This window comes from Pygocentrus nattereri, chromosome 1 (genome assembly GCF_015220715.1).
Source record: "Pygocentrus nattereri isolate fPygNat1 chromosome 1, fPygNat1.pri, whole genome shotgun sequence".
Taxonomy (NCBI): domain Eukaryota; kingdom Metazoa; phylum Chordata; class Actinopteri; order Characiformes; family Serrasalmidae; genus Pygocentrus; species Pygocentrus nattereri.
The window spans coordinates 48919748-48947061 of NC_051211.1; the positions used below are offsets into that span (position 1 = coordinate 48919748).

The following is a 27314-nucleotide window of genomic DNA, read 5'->3' on the forward strand; positions in this document are numbered from 1 at the left end:
GGCAGCGACCACACCAGCGCGGAGGAGCCGTTATTTTTCAAACCACCGCTTTTATTTCAACGGACGAAACGGGAGCCTTAATTTCCAGCCACGGCGTCTTGTTGCCATTATCCATGGAGGCTCCGCGAATTTCCCGGAGCTCGGAGGCTCCGCCGAGCGAACCGAATTACGGGTAGTGGATAGTGTAACGGATCTCTGGTATGGTTTGCTGAAGGAGCGTCAGGGTGTTTTTACAGGTTCACCGTGGAAGCCGTTGGCTGTCGGCTATGTTAGGTGCGTGAGGTGCTTGCTGTGCCGTTACGCCGATTTGTGTCCCGTTTTCGCGGCCGGTTCGGTGCTGTGGGTTGGGACGAAGTTAGCAGTGCAGAGCCGGAGAGGAGTGATATGAGTCTGGCCCTCTGCTGCATCTCTAAACCTCAGGTACGTTCAGCTAACGGAAAAATAACGCCTCCTGTCAGCCTTTGCCTCACTAGCCCGTCTCCTCGGCGGCTAACGCCTCCTGCTAAGTGCTGTGTGAACGGTAACTAAAGGTTCGTCAGTGAGAATATGTGCCTGTATGTGACCCTCTCACTATCTGTGGCATCTGTATGCGGATGCTACGCCTCCCTCCACCCTTTTCTACCTCGACGGTCACACCGATAGAAAGCCACACCGTCTTCCGTGGGGGTGTATGACCGAGGGGCCTTTTCCCGGTGATTTATCACGATAACCTACATCTCGGCGAACGCCTCACTGGCGTTTTAATGCGAGGCTGAACTTGGCTTCCTTTTTTCGTCAGCTTCTCGTTCGAATTTTACCGTTCCACCTTAAATGGTGCACCATTTAAGGTGGAACGGGACAATTCTGACCTAAGCTTCGTCATTTTAGTGAGGGGTAAGAAAGAAAATCACACACCGAGAAGTTCTCAGGCCTCACATGTCAACCAGATATGTGCTTATGAACGCCAGCATTTTAGAAATCGTTCAGGGATTTTAATAACCAGAATTTTCTGCGCTTCAAATGTTTTTCCTTTTCTTTCTTTCAGAGATGCCCGAGAGGAGAAGCGCGTTGCGCGGCAACGCGGTCGGGGGTCGTGAGGGAATCGCGTGCGGCTCGCGTTCCGTGTCGTGAATGACGAGCGCGATGGAGAGGTCGCGCGGCGCGGGCGCGAGGACGGCGCTGCTTGGCTCCTGCGCGGTCCTCATCTCCACAGTGATGCTGGTCTCCGTAGCAACGACTGGCACACCTGTGTCAGGTACGGAGTGACGCGTCAAGACTGACTGTCGACCGGACAGCGTTGCCCGGTGTTTGGCTGTTAGTGGGTATTGTTTATAGGAGCGTAATGTATATAGTACATAAGTAAGCCTCTGTTTGTGAAGTGCCATCCAGAAAAATTATGAAATTCCACAAAAAGTCACTCTTAATCCATCTGAATTTATGCAATTACTGATAGGCAGTATGGGATGGACCTACTAGGAACTGGCAAATTAATTTTAGCATTTGTTTTATTTACTTAAGGGTTTGAAAGCAGTGACTCTTTAAACAGTATCTCGGTGTTTTGATTCAGATCAGTATAGTTTTATTTATATACTGCATTTATATACTTTACAAGAGACACTGTCACAGAGCAGCTCTACAGATGTCCAGGTCCAGGCTCCTAATGAGCAAACTAAAGGAGACAGTGGCAGGAAAACTATAACAGGGGTGCACAACTCCGGTCCTGGTGTCCAGCACAGTTTGGTGATTTATCTGCTTATCCACACCTCATTACACTCATCTGTTAATTGGCAGGTTTAATGGGTGTGTTTGAGTAGGGAAACTTCCAAACTGTGCTGGACCCTCCAGGGCCGAAGTTGTGCACCCCTGCTCTATAAGACTATGAGTCAGAAACACTGAGAGGAGTCAAGACTCAAAAATAAAAAGTCATTAAAGCACGAGGAAGTCACACTGTGACTTCAAAGAAAAACACCTCCCACAGCATGAGGAAGAACCACTGAGAAGAACCAAGACAAGAAATGTTCACTAAGAGCATGATAAAGAGCCACTGAAAGGAACCAAGACTCGACAATAAAATGTCCTTAAAAGTGTGAGGAAGAACCACTGAGAAGAACCAAGCCTCAAAAGGAAAAACTCTGTAACAGCATGAGAAAGAAATTCTGAGAGGAACCACGACTTTAAAGGAGAAACGGGCTCCAGAGTGGCGCAACCATCTAAGCGTTGGCCGTATCATCAGGAGATTGCGAGTTCGATCCCTGGTGATGTTACAGTCGTCCGTAGCCGGGAGTCCAAGGGAGCACAATTGGCCTCGCTCTCTCTGGGTGGGTAGGGTGCCCCCCCCTTTTCCCCCATCACTCAACGTGATGCTAGTCAGTGCAGGCATCTGTTAGCTGATGTAACAGATCTGGCGGTTGGCGCTTTCCTCCGAGCGCGTTCGGCTGTCCAATGACGCTTCGTGAGCAGCAGTTTGAAAAGAAGCGGTGGCTGGTTTCACAGGTCTCGGAGGAAACCTGTGCTAGCCTTCACCCTCCTAGTGTTGGTAGCATTGTGTGATTGGGGAAGTCCTAACTAGCAGGTGGAATTGGAGACGACTAAATTGGGGAGAAAATCGGGTAAAAATTTTTAAATAAAATAAAAAGAAATAAAAAAAAGGAGAAACTTCCTAGAGCACAAGAGTGAACCACTGAGAGGAACCAAGACTCAACAAATAAAAAGCCCTTAAGAGCACAAGGAAGATACACTGAGAACAAACCAAGACCTAAAACAAAAACTTAATAATAGCATGAGGAATAAACACTAAAACGAACCAAGACTCAAAAGTAAAAAGTCATTAAGAGCATGAGAGAGAACATCTAAGAGGAGCCTTGATACAAAAGGAAAAAATCCCTAAGAGGATGAGGAAGAATCACTGAGAAGAACCAAGACTTAAAAATAAAAAGCCATTAAAAGCACGAGGAAATCACACTGTGCAGAACCAACACTTACAAGAAAAAACACTCAAAGAGCATCAGGGAGAAACTCTGAGAAGAACCAACACTTAAAATGAAAAAAACTCCTAGAGCATGAGAATGAACCACTGAGAAGAACCAAGGCTTAAAAGGAAATATTCACTAAGAGCATGAGAAAGAGCCACTGAAAGGAACCAAGACTCAACAATAAAATGTCCTTAAGAGCATGAAGAAGAAATGCTGAGAAGAACCAAGACTCAAAAGGAATAACTGTAACAGCATGAGAAAGAAATGCTGGGAGGAACCAAAACTTAAAAGGAGAAACTTCCTAGACTGCAAGAGTGAACCACTGAGAGGAACCAAGTCTCAAAAATAAAAAGCCCTTAAGAGCACAAGGAAGACACACTGAGAAGAACCAAGACTTAAAACAAAAACTTAATAATAGCATGAGGAATAAACACTAAAAAGAACTAAGACTCAAAAGTGAAACGTCTTTAAGAGCATGAGAGAGAACATCTAAGAGGAGCCTTAACACAAAAGGAAAAAATCCCTAAGAGGATGAGGAAGAATCACTGAGAGGAACCAAGACTTAAAAATAAAAAGTCATTAAAAGCATGAGGAAATCACACTGTGCAGAACCAACACTTAAAAATAAAAGACACGCAAAGAGCATCACTCTGAGAGAAACTCTGAGAAGAACAAAGACTTAAAAGGAAATATTCACTAAAAGCATGAGAAAGAGCCACTGAAAGGAACCAAGACTCAACAATAAAACGTCCTTAAGAGCATGAAGAAGAAACGCTGCGAAGAACCAAGACTCAAAAGAAAAAAACACTAAGTGTGAGGAAGAAACATTGAGAAGAACCAAGACTTAAAAGGAAATATTCACTAAAAGCATGAGAAAGAGCCACTGAAAGGAACCAAGACTCAACAATAAAACGTCCTTAAGAGCATGAAGAAGAAACGCTGAGAAGAACCAAGACTCAAAAGAAAAAAACACTAAGTGTGAGGAAGAAACATTGAGAAGAACCAAGACTTAAAAGGAAATATGCACTAAAAGCATGAGAAAGAGCCACTGAAAGGAACCAAGACTCAACAATAAAACATCCTTAAGAGCATGAGAGAGATCATCTAAGATGAACCTTAACACAAAAGGAGAAAATCCCTAAGAGGATGATGAAGAATCACTGAGAGGAACCAAGACTTAAAAATAAAAAGTCATTAAAAGCACGAGGAAATCACACTGTGCAGAACCAACACTTACAAGAAAAAACACTCAAAGAGCATCAGGGAGAAACTCTGAGAAGAACCAACACTTAAAAGGAAAAAAACTCCTAGAGCATGAGAATGAACCACTGAGAAGAACCAAGACTTAAAAGGAAATATGCACTAAAAGCATGAGAAAGAGCCACTGAAAGGAACCAAGACTCAACAATAAAACATCCTTAAGTGCATGAGAGAGATCATCTAAGATGAGCCTTGACACAAAAGGAAAAAATCCCTAAGAGGATGAAGAAGAATCACTGAGAGGAACCAAAACTCAGTGGGGGAAGCAGCCCTCCTTTGGGCTGCAACAGATAATAGATGTAACAAGAAGTTTACAAGTGAGGTTAAACCAGCACTTGAGTATTGAGGCCTTTCATATGAGCCACATTCCAGTAAATGGAGTTAGAAGGACCTTGACTGTTCTAAATTTCAGCGAAACATATATTTTACTCAAAAAGCTTAAAAGCTATAATGCAGTTCTAACATTTGTGTCATATTCTCTGCTAAGGGTCATAGATATTTTGGGCAAAATATTTTGTTGAGTAAGTGTTTACAAAGAAGTTGAGATAGCAGTAGATGATTACTGTGTTCATATCTTACAAGACAGAGCAGGAAGTCTGAGATAGAATATTGACATCTAAGCCTATGACTTTGTGTGGTTATAAATAGGCATTATAAAGTGTATGAAGTGGTTTTGTAAGGGAGACTATTGGCACAGGTTTTGAAGCTTGTACACACTAACACGCAGGCAGGGAGACAGCTGATGGAGCAGTGTTTGTGAAGGCAGATGGCTGTGTGGCTCTAGATCAGACATCACAGTGGCTATAAGAGAAGGATGAAATCTCTGGTCCTTTAGCAAAAGCCTCTGGACCTGCTGGGTTTTGGTGGGGAAGCGCGCAGTAGGGGCAGCTAGTGGGGTGATCTTAGGGAGCATGTTTACAGTGACTGTTCAGCCACACTCACACACACACACACACACACACACACAAACACACACACACACACACACAGAGGCACAGATGGCTCAGTGAGGAGTATACACACACAGATGGCTGAGAATGTGTCACAGGTGAGTGATGGTCAGTGCTCCTTGGGTGAGTGAGAAATGGGTTCCACATCTGTACATTTCTCTCAGGCAAACACATACAGTACGGTGCAGAAGTCAGAGACCACCTTTCATTTATTTCATTTCCAGTCAAATCACCCAAGTACAATTCATTTTCTAGTGGGGAAAGTCAAAGTAATATAAGCAAAAACAAATGTTTCCCAAGTCTAAAGTTCAAAATTTATTAAAAAGGTATAGAGAACTGGGTACCCCTAACACCCAAGACTGTCCCCAGTGTTTCTGTCCGTCCTCCCACCTTGAGAAAACAGCTCAGTGCTATGAGTGTGAAGGGATGTGAAGCTGTCAGGCAGACGTATCTGAGAAAAGGAAATAGGCAAAGAATTTGAAAGAACTTGCAAATAAAGCAAAGAAACTGCTGGTAATAAAAGATCAAAGTTCTGACCACTTCAGAGTCCAGATCTCAACATCACTAAATGTACTTAGGTTACTCGGACCAACTTGTGGGTCTGAACTTTAAAAACGTGGAACAATATCACAAAAAATTCCTTGGAAAAATTGAAAGCAAGTCTGGAAAGAATGGAAGATGTAGTAGAAGCAGAAGTGGACACACAGAATAGTGAAAAAATAAATTTAGTATTTAATTGTTGAGGCTTCTGTGTAAGTTTTCTATATATTTTATGTTTTTTCCCTGATGATGAAAACTTACATTTAGCTAATAGCAGTTTTGACTGGAAATTAAATAAAGGAATGGTGGTCTCTGATTTTTGCACAGTAGTGTAGCAGTGTAGTAGTGAGAAGGCAGAGATTGCGTAGCTTTTATCACTAAATAGGGCAGGCTGATGTCCATAAAGGGTTAATATATATTTCTCTGAGAAACTAACATATTGCCACACCATCCACTTAAGAGGTAAAAACACCTGTAGAGTCTCCATTAGCATCCAGTGTTACCAGTTAGCTGTAGTTTGAGCACATCATCTGAGGCAGCCTCTGTTGTGAAACCCTAGTGATTTACTGCAGCTATTTTTTGAATAATGACACTTGTTTTGAAATGTATTCCTCTGCACTGTAAGTTTGTGTGAAACACCAGTGCAGTCACAAAAAGTTAAACTACAGCTCTACATTAATTTCAGTCAGGTTTTTTTTTGCTGTTGATTTTTTTTGTTCTCCACAGTTGATTTATTATCTGATTATGAACTCTTACAGATAGCTGAAGACCAAAATTAGTCGGAATCCACGTCCCTAATGTTTGTATGTATATAAACCAATTGGCCGTTTTAGACACTCATATTTTGTTGCTACTCTTTGTAGATTGGTGCATCTTTTTCCAAGCACAGTTTGAGTTGGTCATCCTCTAGTCTTTCATGAGTGACCAAAAGACCACTTTTGACTGGATATTTTTTTGGTTGGTGGACTATTCCAAACCTAGAGGTGTTTAAAATTCCCTGCCTGACACAACAAAACCAGTGCAACACTTGCTAACATACCACTACCATGTTACTGTCACTGCTGTGCTGAGAATGCCATTGTGTGATTTTTTATATTAATGTGCTCAGAAAGGCATAGAGTGTAATGAAAGATCCTTCTCAAGCATTGTACTCACTTTCTTCTGGTTGATGCCAGACAAGAGCCAACAGGATCATACAGTACACAGTGTTTAGAAACCCCAGCATTGCAGCTAACCCTGATATATTGGTGCAACACACACTATCATACCATTACCGTATGCCACCAAAATGATAACTGGTCTGCAGAGTTGCCTGTTGCCTGGGTTAGTGCAGGGCTGATCAGTTGTCCAGCAACAGATGGTCCACAGTCAGTAACTCTTAACCTAAAAAGTGCCCCTATATGATTAATAGCTGATAGACCGGCCAGAGAGTGTAGGTGCAAGCTAACTGTACATAATAAACGGGCAACAATACACATGTATATGTCTGTCTGTCTCATAGCTCGTCTTGATTGTATTTGAAAGGATAAGTGTGAAAACAACTGAATTACACACAGCAATAATACCATTATGCGGTGCTATTCTTAGATACTCCTGTATTTTCTGTGTCCTCCTGTTTTGTACATTTATGTGTGTGTGAGAAAGAGAGAGAGAACTGATTCTGCCGGCTGGCGGAGTGAGAAATGCCTGTGAGCTCGATCTACCGTATCTCTGGAATACTGATGAGGCGGTCGGCACGTGACACACTACTGCAACACGCACACACATACTCACGCTGTATTACCATGGAAACACCTTGCCCGACCACGCCACAGAGCCATCTCCAACACTGAGCCCTAATACACTGTGATGTACGTATGTGTGAGTGTGTGTTCAGATGGTGGAGTCTCCACAAGGGACAGTCTGAGAGTTAAGTAAGGCGAGAGCTAATTACTGGAGTTATTCTGCTTTGTGTTCTCAAGAGTCGTTCATACTGTGGTCTCAAAGCCACGCACCACAGTCCTTATAGCTAAGCTCATTTTGACATCAAGTATACGATCAGTTATGGCAGAGAAGTACAATATATATTGCATCTCTTTAAAGAATTCGGATTAAATGTGATATGCAAGTATCCATGAGAGTTAATGAACGGGTATCCGTTAACCACAGGAAAGGGAAAATCAGCAACAAAGAAAGGGAAAAAAAGGCAATATTAGTGCAGTACTGTATGTTTAATTTTAAAGCTGCACTTTGTAAGATTTTTTTGGTAACACTGGAGGAAGTAACATTAAAAAACACTAAAATATGATGTCCATGTGCTGCTGTGAGTTGCTCTAAAATAATTTAAATTTTAATACTTTAGAAGTCAGAGATGTCAGTTCAGGGCCTTCTGCACAATGTTTGGGTTTTAAATGCAAAATGAACATTGTTCTGCTAAAGACATGATGACAATAGTAGATTATTCACCTACATCCTTGGAAGGCACCTCCTTCACAAGTTTTGACTCTGTTCTCTGAATACCTTTCCAGGGAGCTTGCAGTCAACAGATACATCCACTTAAGGAAGGGGTTTGAAACACACACACGCACACACATGCACACACACACACACCTTCTAAGCCACTTATCCTTCTGGGTCTATCCCAGCAGTCACTGAGTGGAATGCAGGATACACCATGGACAGGTCACCAGTCCATCACAAGGCAGACAGACAGAGATATACATTCACACATGCACTCACACACATCTTATTTTGTTTTTTTAAATAGCAGTATAAAAGCAGTAGGTTTTGTGTCTTAAGAGTGTTGGAAGCTTCCTCTTCAGATGAGCTAATGAGTTTAACACTAGCTGGTACAGTGTTGGATGCTGATGAGGAGCTGTTATCTTCTAAGGTCTTTTCTCCTCAGTGGATGATAGATGTGGTAGTTTGTTAGAAAAAAATGTCTTCACTGTTTATGGACCTAGCCAATATCACATAGGGTAGTTAGCCTAGTTATTGGAAAAGCTGCATGTTCACAAATCACTATTGCAGAAAGATTTTAGCTGAGCTAATGTTGCTGATACTACAATGCTTCTCACCTGTAGACACCCCCAAAGTATATTAAAGGCCACCCAAGTGTGTCCCATTTTAGCATAATCCAATTTGTTTCATCTCAATGGAACAAATTCAAAAAAGAAAACATCCCAATACTGATATTAACACAGCGAGACATTGCATTTTCCCTCTTTTCCACATTTCCACAACCTAAATCCTCACTTTAGCCAATCCATGAGATTGTTCACATGTAAAAATGAAAAAACATAGAAGGTTTAACAGTCACTCATTTGATGCCTTACAAGAGTATGTAGACACTGCTATGATATTTTCACTTTAAAATAACCTCCTCCACACCCCCACCCCCCAGAATTTGTTTCAGGCCTGAGGGAAACATTGTACTATGAAGCAAAGCTGGAAAGCCAGTGTTTATCGGCACATCCACCTGACCTGGGCTGAGCTGTCTAAAAACATTCTGACAGCTCGTAGCGGATACGTGAGTTAGAGGCTGGCTGGCTGTCTCTCTTGTCTGAAGGTTGAGGCAGAATGACACACTGGCCCACAAACAGCGCACGCCGCTGCCAGCTTCCTTCACTCTGCCTGCTCCACTGACAGAGCAAAACTCGCTACTAAGCCTCAGAGTCGATCGTCTCTCTTTCTTTCCCTCAGTGAATCATCATCCCGTGGAGGAAAAGGACAGTGTGCATAGCCACATACTGTTATTGCACATAACAGATAGGATATGTGTAGTACAGCTCATGACAAACACTGAGACAGACATGAGATCATGTACTTTTATGGCCCAACTTGCTTCAGTGCGTCATCACTAAAAAGGCTAGAAAAAGTGGTCACTGATGCTATTCACTTCTAAAATGAATTAAAAATAATTGTGTTTTAACGTGCATGGATAATCAGTTTATCTTGCCTGGCCATCATGTTGGAAATAAGGATACATTGATTCACTTGAGCTTCACTGGCATGACTTGGCATTAAGCTTTTGATTAGTATAACTTGGAATTTTTTTAGCATTTGTCAATGGTGCTACTCTTTGAAATAACTCACAACTACATTGCCAACCTTTATTTTACTGCCTTATCAGTAGTAATTGAAGCCAGAATAGTAAGAATAGTCTTACTGAAGCTTAGTAGTAGCAAGTAGCAAGTCCATTTTTCCTTCAGAAGTAAATTACTTATTCCATCTCTCCTTCCCCAAGCATTTCTTCTCTTTCTGATAAGTATGGAAACGCTATTGGCATAAAAGCCAACCAAGCTGCATGTCCCTAAATTAGCTAAAATGATACTTTTGGCGTGCTTCGTCTTTCATCCTGCATAACTCCTTTTTGGCTTATGCTGCCCTAGGCTGTGATTGTTATCATGTTGTTTTTAAAATAAAAAAGCCATGATTTTTTTGTCATATATTGCCTTGAGGCTGTTTTTCAGTTGCTGTGTTTTGCAATAGTAGGACTAGCTGCCTAGTCAGTCTGACTACTTTGTGTACATGTATTGATTAATGTTGGTCCCAGTTTCATTTATATGCCAAGCTCGTCTCTCTCTCTCTCTCTCTCTCTCTCTCTCCTTCTTCAGTGGAGCTCCCATCCAATCTATCCAAACGGGACCTTGGCAACTTCCCAGTAAAGACTCGCTTACCTCCAGCTTCATCATCCTCATCACAGCGCTCTGAGAGCCCCAGACGCCGAGCTCATCCGGCATCAGCTGCCAAGCATCCTGCTCGCCCTACTCACCATGACAACACATCCAGCATAGCTCCCACCCCATCCCTTGGTGCTGATGGTGGGTCTGGTAACCTTGGAGATGGCGCACATGGCATTCACCTGCTGTTACGCCCACCAGACCTTCTGACACCCAGTCAGATGCCTCCTCTTCACGGCCACAGCCCGCCTACACCAGCCCCTCCCACTCTGATTGCACCTGAGGACCTGTACCCTGCCCACTCTGTGGAGGTGGACTGGGGTTCTGGAGATTATCTGGAGACTCTAACCTTCATGGGCTCGGAAGGGGAGGAGTTTTCTATGGTCACCACCCTCCCAACTCATGGATATGATCCTTATGATGATGACGATTTTAGTGCTGGGGTCAGTTACAACACAGCCTTTCCCTCCCGGCCTGTTCCCACCCTTTCCTCTAGAGTACTTCTCCCCAGTGTAACAGTGAGACTCGGCACCAATCTAAGGACAGCTCACCCTACAGATCCCCGCCTGCCCCATGTCCCTGACTCCACCCAGGATGGTAATGATGATCTGGATTTTGATTGGGCAGAACTATATCCTATTGAGCCCACTGAGATGCTGCTTCCAGACATGAACAGTATGGAGTACTACAACACTCTGCAGGCCAAAGAGAATGCCAGTGCTGCTAGGAATCACACACACCCAACTCACCCCCACATCAAACCTACGGCCACGCACAAACACCCTGCACGCCCCACGCATCCACCCTCTACCTCTATGGGTGCAATCCCTGTGGAAGCGCCAGACCAAGTGGACAGCCATCACCCTATAGCCATAGTTACACCCACACCGCAGCACAAACCTGCGTCACCCCCTCATTCCTTTCCAGATAATCAGCAGCCTGCTGGTGCCCCCTCTCTTCCAGGGAAAACACCTCCTCACCCGTCCTTGCCCAGTCCTAAAGCAGGTAGTGCCCAGCCAACACAGCCTTCAGCTCAAACCCCACCAGTCATCTCACAGGGTCCGGCTATACAGGCTGTCACGCTCAAACCCCCCTCGCCTCCAAAAGTTCGTACAACTACCAAACCTACTACTACTACAACTACAACAACCACAACCACCCTCTCTACCAAGCCTCTGATTCCTCCAACTCCCAGAGTCCCTCTCTCCATTGCACCTCGACAGTATGTCTGCAACATCACCAAACCAGACATGTACCTAGTCAGAGTGGGTGAGTCACTGGGTTTCTTCTGAATTAGAGTGACTTTAAAACGGTCTAAAAATCTTCAAAAAATTAAAAATTATAAGGTTGTAAAGTGCCAGTAAAAATGGCTGAAAAAAAGAAAGTATTAAACAAATTCTGAGTAGTCCACCAACCAAAAATATCCAAAATAGAGTGGTCCTGTGGTCAGAAAGTGACCAGTGTTTAAGGCCTACAGGGTGTAAGGACTGATAACAGATAATAACTGATCATTCAGCATACTGAAATTACTGTGGAAGGAACAGAGAGTTCCTAGATAGGGAAATTGAAAAGAGCACTAATGCCTATGATATGTCATACTTATTTCTGAAAGCATATATCCATATTCATTAGGGATGCATCAGTACCGATACTGGAATCAGGTATCTGCCCGATACCTCACTGTTTTGTTTGTACTCATAAAAACACTCCGATACAGCTGATATTGTGTGACTTAAGAGTGTACACCGCTGTACTAATGAACAAACAACTTAAGCTGGCAGTGAAGGAGGGTCTGCTCACACAGAGTTACTGACTCTTCGTGGTTGGACACAAAGTCGTCAGTCTCTTTAAACATTACACTTTGTGATTTTTTTTTTAAACACACAACCAAGCCAGTTCCCCAATACGAGTGGAGACACGTAGGCCAGCAAACAGGAGATAAAAAAAGTTTTTTCTACTAAAGTCTGTATATTTTTATTGTATTTGTAAAAATAGGCTGTAGAGAGGCTGTACTGTCCTGCTTTGTACATTACTGTGCACAGTTTGGTTAGCCAAGCTGCTGTAGCTCCGTTTCTCAGTGTGTTTGTTCAGTGCTTGGTACACAGCGTGTTGTTTTAAATAAAACAGATGTGTCTGAAATTGGCCATAGACAGAGTTGTCTGCAGGGACTGTTTTTCACGTAGCATTTTCATACAATGTCTTATAATGTACCAGTGAACTAGACTTTTACTTTTAAAATCGCGTATCTTTAGAGGATTTTCAACTACAGTTCAACCAGCCAAAAAGATTTCAATAGCACGAAATTGGATTAACATCAGATCTGATTTACATTTTGCAAGAGCAACTGATGTTGAGACAGGTGAGAAATGGGGGTGCTATGAAACATACTTTCCTCACAGCAAAAGTGCTTTTCTGATGTAAAACAAAACACACTCTTCTCCATTGTAACACTACTCAATCCAAGGTAAATAATGTAGCATATCATTTAAAATCAGCTAGATTTTAATGTGAATTGTATGTAGGTTAATTCATTATGGTATCGGCGAGTACTGAAATATATGATGCATCCCTAATATCCAGCATACACATTCCTTTTCAGCCAGTGTTGAATTAAACAGACATTAATACATATCGTATTTGAGTGTGTCGTACATTGGAAAATTGACCCTAATTTTTCTGGAAAAGGTATCATGAAGACTTTAAAAACTGTATGGCAGCCTTGTTTATACAATGCTCTCTGGATATTAGTTTAGCAGTTTGATTCTATGTGTTCAGCAGTAGTTTGATGAACTTCAAATTTGTTGACTAACCTCTGCAGGCATGCCCAGTGGGGCCTCTGTGCCGTTTGCTAAGGCTCATGTAAAAGAGATTCTGAGACGAGAGTTCAACCGCTCAGTAGAGCTGCAGGCAAGTTCATTTCAGTGCTAGTTATAACACAAACATCTTAGCGATGTTGAGAATATCTACACTATATTGCCAAAAGTATTCGCTCGTCTGCCTTTACACGCATATGAAATTGAGTGAGATCCCGTTCTTAATCCATAGGGTTTAATATGATGTTGGCCCACCCTTTGCAACTATAACAGCTTCAACTCTTCTGGGAAGGCTTTCCACAAGGTTTAGGAGTGTGTTTATGGGAATTTTTGACCGTTCTTCCAGAAGCGCATTTGTGAGTTCAGACACTGATGTTGGACGAGAAGGCCTGGCTCACAGTCTCTGTTCTAATTCAGCCCAAAGGTGTTTGGTCGTGTTGAGGTCAGGAGTCTGTGCAGGCCAGCCAAGTTCTTCCACACCAAACTTGTTCATCCATGTCTTTATGGACCTTGCTTTGTGCACTGGTGTGCAGTCATGTTGGAACAGGAAGGGGCCATCCCCAAACTGTTCTCACAAAGTTTGCAGCATGAAATTGTCCAAAATCTCTTGGTCTGCTGAAGCATTAAGAGTTCCCTTCACTGGAACTAAGGGGCCGAGCCCAACTCCTGAAAAACAGCCCCACACCATAATCCCCCCTCCACCAAACTTTACACTTGACACAATGCAGTCAGACAAGTACTGTTCTCCTGGCAACCGCCAAACTCAGTCATCCATCGGATTGCCAGATGGAGAAGCGTGATTGGTTACTCCAGAGAACACGTCTCCACTGCTCTAGAGCCCAGTGGCGGCGCTTTACACCACTGCATTTGACGCTTTGCATTGCGCTTGGTGATGCAAGGCTTGGATGCAGCTGCTCGACCATGGAAACCCATTCCATGAAGCTCTCTACGCTGTTCTTGAGTAAATCTGAAGACCACATGATGTCTGGAGGTCTGTAGTGATTGGCTCTGCAGAAAGTTGGCGAACTCTGCGCACTAGACGCATCAGCATCCGCTAACCCTGCTCTGTCATTTTATGTGGCCGACCACTTTGTGGCTGAGTTGCTGTCGTTCCCAATCACTTCCACTTCCAGGAAATTTCATGACTTGTTGCACAGGTGGCATCCTACCACGCTGGAGTTCACTGAGCTCCTGAGAGTGACCCATTCTTCCACTAATGTTTGTAGAAGCAGTCTGCAGGCCTAGTTGCTTGGTTTTATACACCTGTGGCCAGGGAAGTGATTGGAACACCTGAATTCAGTGATTTGGATGGGTGAGTGAATACTTTTGGCAATATAGTGTATATTATTTATTATTTCTGTCTTTCTGTCTCTGGCTCATTGTATGCACTGTGAATGATGATGAGAGCCTTTTCATCTCTCCCTGACCTGTGATAGGTGATATGTGTCTGTGTTTTTAGGTCCTCAAAGCCCCACCCAATTTTGTCTTCCGGACGGTGTCTGGACCACTGGTATACACAGCAGTGTCAATCATCAATGCACTACGCCAGTCAGCACGCAGCACCTCCTCCTCCACCATCCTTGCAGTCTCACCCATATATGCAGTGCCTGACTACAAATATCAGGTGCACTCAGGTGAGTAGATAAGCCTGTTTTGTAGTACCAAATTTAATGGGTATTTTAATTCTATTAACTGTGTTTTATGAGTGTCTTCTTGTATTAATGCATAGATGATGTGTATGTGCAATGTGGTGTGCAGTGCTGCAGTTTGTGCCAAGTCATGTGGACGTACGCGTGTGCAGCTTTAGTGAACGCGTGGAGAAGGGGCTACTCATGGCCTACGCGGAAGTGCGCAAGCGGTCACAGGAAAATGGAAACTTCACTGTACATGTGCGTATATATATATATATATATATATATATATATATATCCATTATAGATATTGTTGACATTTTCAGAGATGCCACAGATTTGTTGCTGGGTATCAATACAGGCTGATCTTTGACTTTAAGTACAGTAAAAATACAAGACATTTCAGCAGCCAATTATAAAAGAATTCACAAAAATTACATTGTTCTGTATTACATTGATCTGTATTAATGCCAGCAGTAATTCAGAACACTATGTGTTTATAAACAAACTTTAGATTAGCAGTTCTCAAGGCCACAATGGAATTGAATGACATGCATTAGAAAGAGTATTTGAGGAACAATCCTGCTGAAAAAGGACAATTAGAAACCATTGGGATTAAAACATAATGGTTATGCTTTCTAATAGGAATTGGCTTAATGGTTTCCTGTAGAGACCATTAGTTTCCTGTAGAACACCTTTAGATCCCATTAGAATGCCATCACATGCATTTAGAGTCAGCCATTAGTCACCTGTTAAACCATAAGGATCATGTACATTGTGATATCAAGCCATTAAATAAGACAAAACCATCAGTAACCAACAGAAACACTTAAGCATGGAAATGTGTCTCATATTTTTAATCCAGTCTTTACATTTCACTGTTTATTTTTTATATATGTAATTCTTGTCATTTATCCCTGCGTTGGTGGTATGAAACCTGTGTGGTATAGATTGTGAACATCACCGTCAGCATGACAAAAGGCCAGCGGCAACAGAAGACTCCAGTGGAAATCACTTTCGCTATCCGCGATTCTCATGGCTACCTCAAGGGGTCAGATATCAGCTCCCACCTGAGGCAGCTTAACGTGGTGGAGTTCAGCTTCTACCTGGGATTCCCCACCCTGCAGATCGCAGAGCGTGAGTCCACACACATATAAATGCAAGCACCACTCGTTGTCACGCAGAGAGGATGAATATGCTCAGCGTTTATAGACTCCTACAAATTGCCTAGCTTTTCTCTGCTCTTTTCTTATAGCTTTCCATTACCCAGAACTGAATATATCTCACCTACTACGGTCCTCCTGGGTAAAGACAGGTATGTCTGGTTGATATGTGTTTTTCAAGTAGCACATATATCTGACTTTTACTTTTTAATTTTATTACTTATATGCTGTAAAAAAAACTTTATCTGATACAAAAAAGTATGTTTTACACATGTATGTGAAGCGTTTTTTAAATCTGAAACACATTTGTAGTAAATGTAAAAATATTTGGTATTTGGTACCATTAGTATTCTGAAGTTTCTTTTATTGCAGAAATATTTATAATTTTTATTTGTGTTTTGTTTCTCTGTGTCTTTGTATCAGTTCAAGCATTTATCGTTTTATCTGTGTATGTATTGATATCATCTGTGTATACACATTACTTGTGTGTTTGTTGCAGTGTTACTGGGTGTGTTAGATCAGCGTGTGAATGAGAGGACCTTCCAGGCTAAGATGGAGAGGCGTTTGGCTGTGTTAGTGGGGGAAGGGCTTGGGCTAGGCAGTGGCCGACGGTGGAGAAGGGCCACTGCTGTGGGTAACAACAGCGTGCAGGTAATAAACATAGACACAAACGCACAAAAACACACTTCATTGAAACTTATGACTTATTAAACTTATTAAACTCTAACACTCTAGTTAAGAAAAAACAGTTAAAGCTAACAACCAGCAACAACAGAGACCTGTTTGGCCACTAGACTTGTCCCCGTCAGATAAACAGTACTTAAAGCTTTAATCTTTGCGAGATAGTAGAAAATCATGCTCCACTGTTGCTTCAGATCTGAAAAAATCCACAGGTGTTTCTGTCCATCCGTCTACTGTGAGAAGACAAAGGGTTCAACATTAACTTGTTTCCCAACTTGCCTCATCAGCCAAGTGACCTGAAAGTGCACTGTCCCGAACCACATTTCTACTGTCCTGAACGAATGTGTTTATTTTGAAGTATTATTAAAATATTATTCAAATATAAATAAGCAATACAATATGGTTCCAGTCCATTTTAAATTTAACGGTCTATGTAATGTGGATTGTTGGTGAAAGGTTTGTCTCTTTTAACTGTGTGATATGCTGTTGTGATTAACTTGGTCAACTTGGAATCTGCTTTACTGTGCATGTTGAGTGATGCAGACTTGCTAGCGGCTTTTTTTCGCTGCTATGCACTCATTGTTTGAGCCTGATAGTGACACTCAAGGGTTTCTTTTCTAAAAGTTGTAGTTTTGAATTAAAAAAGAACCATTATCTACCTTGTTGTGCTACAAACTTTACAAACATCTCATGTACAGAGGGCTCAAAATTGGCCCATGAAAACGGGGTTTGCCATGAGGGAATGAAGTGATTTTCTGTGCTGCTGTCCTAATGTCGCATTTTTCATGCCCCAGGCATTCGGGCAATTGTTATTGTTGAACCCTGACAACTTAGCAGTGTGGGTCTGAAAGGATGTGTAACTGTCAAGTAGGTGTTACTGAGAAAAGAAAATAGACAAACAAAGAATAAAATTCGTACTAGAACACCAAACCGGGACATACAAGATGTAGAAGGAGTATTTATGGACTGTAATTGAGATTACTTGGATTGTGAGAAGCATAAAAACGAAAAACGAAAAAATGCAATCAACTTCTAAGACTGAACTTTTGAGGTATGGAAACATATCCCTGCAAATTTCTTTGAAAAACTAAAAGTGAGTCTCCTTTAAAGGATGTATGCTGTAATAAAGGCAAAGGGTGGATAAAATTCTGAAAAATGTAGTGATGGATGATATTGGTAAAGCTTCTGGGTCATTTTTGTTAAATGTATTTTTTTCTATTTTTTGATGCTGAAAAATCTTTTACTAATGGCCATTTTGACTGGAAATTAACAAAATGTCTGGTGCGGTGTCTTTGAAAAAACATTGTAATTACTTTTTATAAAAGTCTTAGTGTACATCAATCTTTCTGTGTGTGTGTGTGTGTGTGTGTGTGTGTGTGTGTGTTTGTGTGTGTGTGTCAGATTGTACGAGCTTCACGGCTGGATGGAGCAGATAACCCTCTGGAGTTGGTGTATTTTGTGGAGGCGGGGTCAGGAGAGAGGTTGTTAGCTCAGACCACAGCTGCCATGCTCAACAGACTCAACCTGCAGAGGGCAGCCATCGTGCTAGGCTACCGTGTGCATGGACTGCTGGCCACACGTGAGCCACACACACAGTATACACTTCCTTACACTCCTTATTCACTTACCCAGAGAAAATATAATTGCTGAAATGTTGCTTTGATGTTGTTCTGATGGCTCAGGGGCCTTAATGGTAATTATCTTAAAACTCCTTTGGATAAATAGCATTAAGGAAGCATGAGATAGAGAAGATATAATGGAGAATTGACAGTTTAGTTGAAGGTAAAGGTAAGTATTATTATCTCGCAAGCCTGAGCACAGTATGTAAATTTATTACTCAAGAGGAGATGAGAATTTTGAGCTTATTTGCTCAGGGGAATAGGAGAGACTTAGGATGCAGATTTCTCTGTTGTCTTTCCATATGATTGCAGGTTTGCTAGGTGAAACTACAGAGATATTAAGGAGATCTCTTTTTTTTTATTCCTTTCAGTCACCACAGACTCAAGAGGCTTACTGATTTAATTAAATGTTTTATAAACCATATAAATAACATTATAATATAAGGAATAATAAATACATAATTTGGATATTTACTTAGTGTGGCTTAAGCCCTATTGGGCCAGAATTAGTTTTACATGAGAAGATGGGTTAATGTCATTTTTACCGGCGTTTGTTAGTGATTTTAGTCCCATCCAAATGTGCCATATGAGTTATTTTTACCATCTGCGCTCCCAAGTCAGTAAAGATTCTGGCACCTTATGCTATAAAAGCAGTACAAATAACTTCAGGTTATCTTAATCTCGTGCAAATCAACATGTCCATGAAAATGCTGTCATAACCTGTAGAAACTGAGTTTCTTTAATTATGGAGGTACTTACTTATGCTAAAATCAGGCCAATATGTAGCATTACTGTCCTGTCTCATGTGTACAATACAGAACATTTAAACATAACAGATAAAAAATAAAAAGATTGATTTTATGTGTTGGAGTTTTGCGTGAATTCCAGAGTTAGTGGCGATGCTAATGACGCACTGCATTCATGTGAGGCAGTAAGTTAAATGCTTAGGTTAAACAGAATAACGGCTGAGTTAATTGTTTTAACATGTTTTGTACTCTTTTCCAGTGTAAAGGTGGTGAGTAGCCAATCCCATCTCTGTCGTTTACAGTGAAATTTCTTAACCCGTGCGAATCGGTCATAACATTACAGACGTCCTGTGGTAAACTAGTATCATCATACCTCACAATGGAAAACAAAGCCTATTCAAATAGGCCTTTATTTTCTGTGTGTTGTGTTGTATGCCACAGCGGTGGAGAAACTGGCCCTTCCTCCTTCAGAGACGCAACCCAGTAATGTGTGGCTGATTGTTGGGGTGGTGGTCCCTGTGGTGGTTGTCATCCTCATCATCATCATCCTCTACTGGAAGCTGTGCCGCTCAGAGAAACTGGAATTCCAACCAGACGCCATGAGCACCATTCAACAGAGACAAAAGGTCTGGGTCAATTTATTTCACTTAGTGGAGGTGGAGAGGTGGAAGAGGCTGTGTTTGATGAGAGTATGCGTGATGTGGTGGGTGTGTGTGTGTAGAATTGGGCCACTTACCATCATTGAATGTAGAGTAGACACTTGACTGTGTTCATTCTCCTTCACCGAGTTAAGCATTTTAAACTAAGTGTACTACTCAGTAAGCTAACTTATCGGTTGGCTCTCCGTGTTATATGAAAGTATTTAATAATATTGTTGATTTGAGTTTTATTTTCAGTACAGAGAGCGTCATGTCTTTTGGAATGCATAAAGTAGTCTTGCTTTTGACTTTATTGTGTGTATATGTGTGTTCAGCTTCAGGCTCCCAGTGTGAAAGGTTTCGACTTTGCCAAGCTTCACCTTGGACAGCACAGTAAAGATGACATCATGGTGATCCAAGAGTCTGCACCCTTACCACAGCCTGTAAAAGAGGCCACGCCCTCTGAGGGTGGAGAACTGAACACTCCCAAATCTAAGAGTTCATCTACTAAAGCATCACGTGCTCGACGGAGGGGCAGGTGAGGGTGTGAGTGTGTTTTAGGGATGCAACTATCGATTATTTTCACTTTTGAATATTTTGTTGAATATTATTTCTATTGCTTGATTATTCTATAAGAATATTGCATCTGCCATGTTTCACCTTAAAGAAATGGGAAAAAACTTCTTACTAGTGATTTCATTATTATTATAAGTATGTTAAAATACATTGCACTCATTTACACTAACAACGACTTAATTTTAAGTAGGTTACTCAATATGGTATTGAACTTGGTATTGGCAAGTACAACAGAATCTGTACTCATATTTGTTCTGAAAAAAATGGTATTGATGCATCCCTAGCCTTGAGCGTGCACACACACACGCATTTTCTAAGCCGCCTATCCCTCTGTATCGCGAGGGGAGTCTATCCATGCAGTCATTGGGTGGAAGGCAGGACATTCCCTGGACAGGTCACCGGTCCATCACAGGGAAGATAGACAGACATAAACACTCACCTGCCACTTTATTAGGTACACCTGTTCAGTTGCTTGTTAACACAAATAGCTAATCAGCCAATCACGTGGTCACAACTCAATGCATTTAGTCATTTAGAGGCAGTCAAGACAACTTGCTGAAGTGCAGACCGAGCATCAGAATGGGGGAAGAAAGGCGATTTAAGTGACTTTGAACGTGGCGTGGTTGTTGGTGCCAGACGGGCTGGTCCGAGTATTTCAGAAACTGCTGATCTACTGGGATTTTCACGCACAACCATCTCTAATGTTTACAGAGAACGGTCCGAAAAAGAGGAAATATCCAGTGAGCGGCAGTTATGTGGACGAACATGCCTTGTTGATGTGAGAGGTCAGAGGAGAATGGGCAGACTGGTTCGAGTTGATAGAAACAGTAACTAAAAAAAACAAAATCTCAGAGGAATGTTTCCAACACCTTGGTGAAAGTATACCATGAAGAATTAAGGCAGTTCTGAAGGCAAAAGGGGGTCCAACCTTTTACTAGCAAGTGTACCTAATAAAGTGGCCGGTGAGTGTACATTCACACATACTCATATCTAGGGGCAAATTAGCATGTCCAGCTGGCCTAACTGCATGTCTAAAGAATGTGGAAAGAAACCAGAGTACCTGGAGGAAACTCACGCAGGCATGGGAAGAACATGTAAACTCCACACAGAAAGGATCCCTGGTCGCCTGGCCAGGAATTAACCAATGCTCTTCATGCTGAGCAATCTGAGTAATTGTCTACACACATTTATTTTTTCTTAACAACAACTGAGAACAGGCTAGCTTGTTAGTAAATCCTGTGAATAGGAAACGTATTTTGACTGCACCTGGAATTAAAACTGATACTCCTCTGGAATTAAGCTTCACAAGCTGTGCTAAATCACAGTCTCCTATGAGTTTGGTGTGCAGAGCTGGCAACTCTGTAAACATGTTTGTTGTTCAAATGGCTTTTTAATTTTTTATATATTTACATTATTGAATTTATTGTGTATTATCAAATATTTGTTGCAGCTTTATTGTGTTTTGTGGAAAAGCATGTCATATAACTATATGAGCATACATGAAGAATAAGAGCGTCAGCCAAATGCCATAGATGACCATAGATATAACTTCCACATGCATGTTTTAGATTGTCTCCGTCTGATGGTGACTCATTGGGCAGTGAAGCGTCAAGTGGCAGAGAGTCAGCAGAGGAAAGCACCAGACCTGCAGTTACACCCAGCGACAGCAAACCTCACCACCGCAAGAGCAAGCATGGTGACGCACATGGATACATTTTACAATACATTTTAATATTACATATTTATATGGCAAGGCCAAAGAGTATTTGCAGTTTACATCATGATGGAATATAGTATAATATAGCATGAGCTGAAGCAGGAATGCACACACTGTGTTTGTCTGCCAGTTATTTATATCTCAGTAATATCTCACTTTTATGTTTTTCTCTTTTCTTTTTCAATCATTTCAAATTTACTTTTCACTTTGGATTGCAGCGAAGAACAAACTTGGTAATCTGCTTTCTTTCTCAATGAGCTGATTAATAAAAAAAATTCATAAGCATTCATCACAATCGTCACACAATGCTAAAGTACTTTTGACCTCTGACCCTGTGACATTAGGTGCAACATCAGGCAGTGGAGTGGATGAACAGTTATCTTCCTCTTCCATATTCGAACACGTGGACCGCCTGTCTCGAGGTTCATCTGATGGGACACGACGAGTGTCCAATAAGATCCAGCTAATCGCCATGCAGCCCATGCCAAGCCCACCTCCTCATTCACATAACCAAGCACTAAGCCCTGCCCTCACCGAACGGGTGCCTGACGGAGCCAAGGTTAACTCCGAGGTGAGAAAACCCAGACATGAGCAAAACATAGTCTCATTACTTGCATCAGGTAGAATTAGAAAGTTAACATCAGTTCATTCTGAATATTGAAATTTTGTTATGGGATTTGTTGGCTCTCTATGCATTCAAGATTCAGGTTGCTCTAAGGCACAAGTCTGAGATTGAGCACCACCGGAATAAGATACGGCTACGGGCGAAAAGAAAAGGCCACTATGAGTTCCCCTCCATGGAGGACATTATGGCAGCATTCGGGGACACCTCAGAGCAGCAGCGGGTGTACCAGCAGGCCCAGGAGCAGATACACAAGATTCTGCATTCTGATGCGCAAACGCCATCACCCAGCAGAGAGCCACACAGGAGGTAAGCATAATGATTTAATAGATTCTGCAAAATCATTATTTTATTATTAGACTATGTGATTTGTGTCTGAGATGAAAAACACCAAGTTTTACAGTGAATATGTGGGTATGTGCAGCTCCAGAGGCAGGCGTTCTCCCAGACATCGCCAAAGGCAGAATACCAGTGGTAATGGTAGTCTGACTGATAAGGACCGCCTTATTACTGATGGAGATGCCACATATAGGAAGTACCCAGGAGTCAACAATGTGGCCTATGTGGTAAAATCACACATTTTAATTTAAACCCTGGTGTTTTGCTTAGGCAACCTGTATTCACACTACTTTCTCTCTCTTTCTCCAGTCTGATGCAGATCAGCTTCCTGATGCCGGTAGCCCCTCCCCTACTGATGAGGTGTTTGTTGACCCGGGATCTCCTCCTCCTGGACCAGCCCCTGCTCCACCTAGTTATGTCCCACCTCAGCCAACCATTGAGGAGGCACGCCAGCAAATGCACTCACTGTTGGATGATGCCTTTGCTCTAGTTTCACCCTCCTCACAAGGGAGCTCTGCCCCTCTCACACTCACTGGGGTTACAGCAATTACTGGAGTGGGTGGAGTCAGTCCTGTTGCACCCTCTAGCCCGCCCCCACGTCCTGTCCGCCAATGGGGATCCTCTTCCTACCCAGTAGCCCCTGCACACAGCCCTTTTTCTGCTGTGAGTATGAGTGAACATCAGTATGTGGCCTGCATTTCAACATTTTGTACACACATTTTAGCTCTCTACCATGAATTTGAGTACAGATGTACAAAAGACAGACAAGTAAGTTGAGGAAGCATCATGCTGCTTGCCCTCCTTCCTTTGTAGAGATATGCTGAATTAGGAATGTCCCCTACATCTGTCCAGGGCTTACTGCAGAGGTAAGCTGATAATGAAAAGGATTTGTAAATCACTTTGAAGAGATTACAAAGGCTGCTATAGTTTTTATTATATTTTTGTGTTGGTAAGGAATGTTATCTTGGAATACAATACAAGCTTGTTGAGTCAAATTGTTTTTGTTTTTTTTTAATCATTGTTTTGCTGATGGACTACATGCTTTTTTTTTTATTTATTTACTTTTCAGGCAGGCACTGGGCTCTGGCTATTTGGTGTCAGGAGAGCTGCAGTCAGATCCTGGTTACTCCAGCAGAGGGCAATACGGAGATGACCTTCCGTCCTCCTCTCGACCACGACCAGTAGGGGGCAGCACAGGTACATATGTCGTCTTTGAATTTCACAGTTTATGTAGCCTGTGGCTGTTTTTTCCAACTATGGAGTGTGTGTTTGTAGGTGCACAGTTGCATCAGCTGACGCAGGTGGGCTTGTCAAGTCGGATTGGCATGTATCCTGGGGTGGGCCGTAGTGTATCAGGACCCTCAGGATCCAGCTGGGCCCAGTACCGCTCAGATGAAGAGGTCTCCAGGCCAGGAGCCAACCGTGAGACAGTGAGTCCAGCAAACATACCCACAGGCACACAAATATCGGGAATACACACATACAAAGAGTGTTTGTGTGTGCAAATCTCAGTTACACAGCTTTATTCATGTTACACAGTGCTCATAAACTGTCCTGAAACCTGCCTTTTTGAATCAAATATTCAATTTACCAGAGATTTATTGGCATAGTTGTCAAAGTATTGTCAGTGCAGAATTGCTAAACTAAAATATTAACAATGGTATCATCATAAATAAACATGCCAACATTGATATAAATGACAAAAATGAAACAGGTTGGGTTAGAGATGTTTAGAAAGCACCAGTTTAATTCCAGTACATACTAACAATAGAAGCAACATAAGACATTGCTGTCATTTGTTATTTAGTCAATAGTGGTGTGGGTGTTGACAGCCACTATTCCTCAGGCTACAGCAGGCTGCTACAAAACTGGCTGCCAAAGAGCTTGTGTGTCTTTCTAAAATTACTACTTCATTGTGTGATGTGGAGCAGATGATTAATTTGTTTTCTTAATGCATTGATTAGAATATTGATGAACAGCATTGATATGAACTGCACAATTTTAAAACTGCAAAATTGAAAGAAATAGCATTATTGAGTCAAGAGAAAAAAACATGTTAAAATACAGTGTCCATGCGCTGCTGTGAGACCCTCTGCCAAGCCTGAAATAATATTTAAAATAATATTTAAAATATTTGAATATTTAAATTAACAGTCAGAGGTGTCACGTCAGATTTTGCATTTTTCAGACCATTTCAGATGTCTTTACATATTAACGTCACACACAGAGACTTCAAAATGAAAGTCCAGCTTGATGTTTAGATCTCAAATGCAAATCAGCATTATTATTATTATACTGATAAAGATGTGGTGACATTACTAGATCATTTACATACATCCTCGGAAGATGCGTCCTTCAGCAAGTATTGTCCCGAGGTCTCTTTGGATACTCTTTCAACAAACTCGCCATCATCAGATTCATCTGCCCGAGGGGAGGGCTCCAAAGCACAACCCGCGTTCGTTGCTTGCATTTGCACATTTATACCAGAAAAGTCTTCAGTATTTATGTAGTGTCACTTTAAACGCTGAAAGCTAAATAAGTCAATTTAAGAAAATGTCATTATTGTGAGATACAGGAAAATGTTTAGGAAACATTTGTAAAAATATAGGCCTTTTTTCTCAACATCCATTCTGCGACCCATCCCCCTTAAACTATCTCGCAAGCTATTTTGAGAATCACTGACCTGAGACAAATCATCAGAACTTAAAAGCATTCTGTGGCCATACACACACACTGTTTGTATATTTTAAATAAAGTCTCAAAGGCAAATTAGCTTGTTCACAGCTTGTTCCTTTGGGACTGTTTTTGTTACAGTAAATGTCACTTAGGTAATTTGAGTGTTTTGCCTCAGGTTTTTTAGAGAAAGTCTTGTAGAAATAGTATTAATGCATTATAAAGCTTAAATCTATGAATGAAATCACCTTTTTGTGTATTGAGTTGAATAGTGTTTACTATTTAAAAACTAATTTATAATCGCTTTTGAAAGAAATTGAAAACCACTGAAACATGAATAAACTATTTCTCTGTCAGCTCAAATATTCACAACTGTAGTTGTTTCAAATTAATATTTTCTCCTGTTTTAAAGTGTGTACATTGTTTTGACTTTTTTTTCTGTGGATAGCCCAAATATTCAGTCTGCCTTTTCCTGAAGTTCATCTTGATATGTTTTGATTGTATTATCCCTATATTACATATAGCTGCTATCATTGAATTAACTGCATTTGGTTTATAACGAGTCTGAAATAAATTGTATTAGTAATTTATTAGTAGAGTAATTATTAGATGATATTTTGTTATGTCATTTGTGTTGTTTGGTAGGCAGTATCTATTGAGAAATTAAAAATGTGTGCATAATTCATGTATTCTGTGTATTCTGTATATGTGATTTATATGGTCTCTTTTTTTCCAGCAGATCCTGTCGTTCCCCGAATACTCGTCATCTCCCGTATTCCAGATGCCTAGGACATCCCTGAGAGATCCTCTCACCCCACAGGCCCACTTGGACCCTCCCACGCCAGGCTATGCTGCCCCTGAGGAGTCCTCTCCATCCCCTCAGTCCTCTGCCTCTCTCATTAAGGCAATCAGGGAGGAGCTGCAAAGACTGTCCCAGAAGCAGGCTGCTGTGGCCAGCTACCACAGCTGAGACCAGCCCTACCTGCCCCCCTCCATGGCTAACCTCCATCCACGGCTGGTCAAGCTGTCTCTGAACACAGCTACCAGCGATGACACAGCATTGTTTGTACCCTGTCCCTGTATCAAACCGCAGCTTGGGTAGCTGGACTGATACGAAAGGAGATACACCCTAGTAGAGACTTCATATTTAGGTCCTCATTTCTAGCACATGCACAAACCAGGTATCAGTGCTAAGGTACATGGACCTCTAACGCCCAGTCATGCTCACATTAACCTTGTTCATCGTCACTGAAGAAAAAAAAAACACAAGGCTGTAACACCACAGGTGTACTATAGATTTGTCCAATTTAGTCCCATCACTTATGATACGAGTCATCCTCCCTCAAACAGGTATCCAATAGAAGCTTCTCTCTCATAAATTGCATGCTTTGAGAGAGCAGTGAAACAGACAAAGACTCTATTGTGACCTTTGCTTTGTGACACCCCTCCCTTCTTCAGTGCCATTTTTACATGTCCGTCAAAGTGCTTCCTACAGAAGGGTCATCGTCCAGCCCCTCGAATTCCTCTGGTGCTAAATCTCATTTTCCCTCTCTTCTGTCATACCATCCAGTGGCCATGCCCAAAACTTCTGAAGTAGCGTCCTATCCTCCTTTGTCTTTCTCTACATCATTATTTTTGTTTGGCTGCTCTGAAATGGGTAGTTTGTGTAGTAACAATCTGTTACAAGCTGTTGCATGATCCTCCTAACATTTCAGAACAGCTTAAAATAGGCAA

At 41.8% G+C, this 27314-nt stretch overlaps 1 protein-coding gene across 3 annotated transcripts; it reads left to right on the plus strand.

Annotated features, from left to right (window-relative positions):
* On the plus strand, positions 1 to 26908 carry si:dkeyp-27e10.3 (UPF0606 protein KIAA1549). Of its 3 annotated transcripts, none has more exons than XM_017698953.2 (22): positions 1 to 420; positions 1025 to 1234; positions 10297 to 11631; positions 13181 to 13269; positions 14635 to 14809; positions 14934 to 15064; positions 15757 to 15943; positions 16062 to 16121; positions 16469 to 16620; positions 18052 to 18229; positions 19457 to 19641; positions 19989 to 20191; positions 21798 to 21925; positions 22165 to 22179; positions 22291 to 22517; positions 22648 to 22877; positions 22993 to 23134; positions 23217 to 23570; positions 23721 to 23773; positions 23977 to 24104; positions 24183 to 24337; positions 26317 to 26908. In XM_017698953.2, the coding sequence occupies exons 2-22, from the start codon at positions 1111 to 1113 to the stop codon at positions 26548 to 26550; spliced, it is 4485 nt and encodes a 1494-aa protein (XP_017554442.1). In that variant the 5' UTR covers positions 1 to 420; positions 1025 to 1110; the 3' UTR covers positions 26551 to 26908. The 3 variants fall into 3 exon arrangements, with proteins under 3 accessions (XP_017554442.1, XP_017554444.1, XP_017554446.1); XM_017698955.2 differs by having other exon boundaries at positions 26320 to 26908; XM_017698957.2 differs by lacking the exons at positions 23721 to 23773; positions 26317 to 26908 and having other exon boundaries at positions 24183 to 24325.
* Positions 26909 to 27314: the final 406 nt, after the last annotated feature.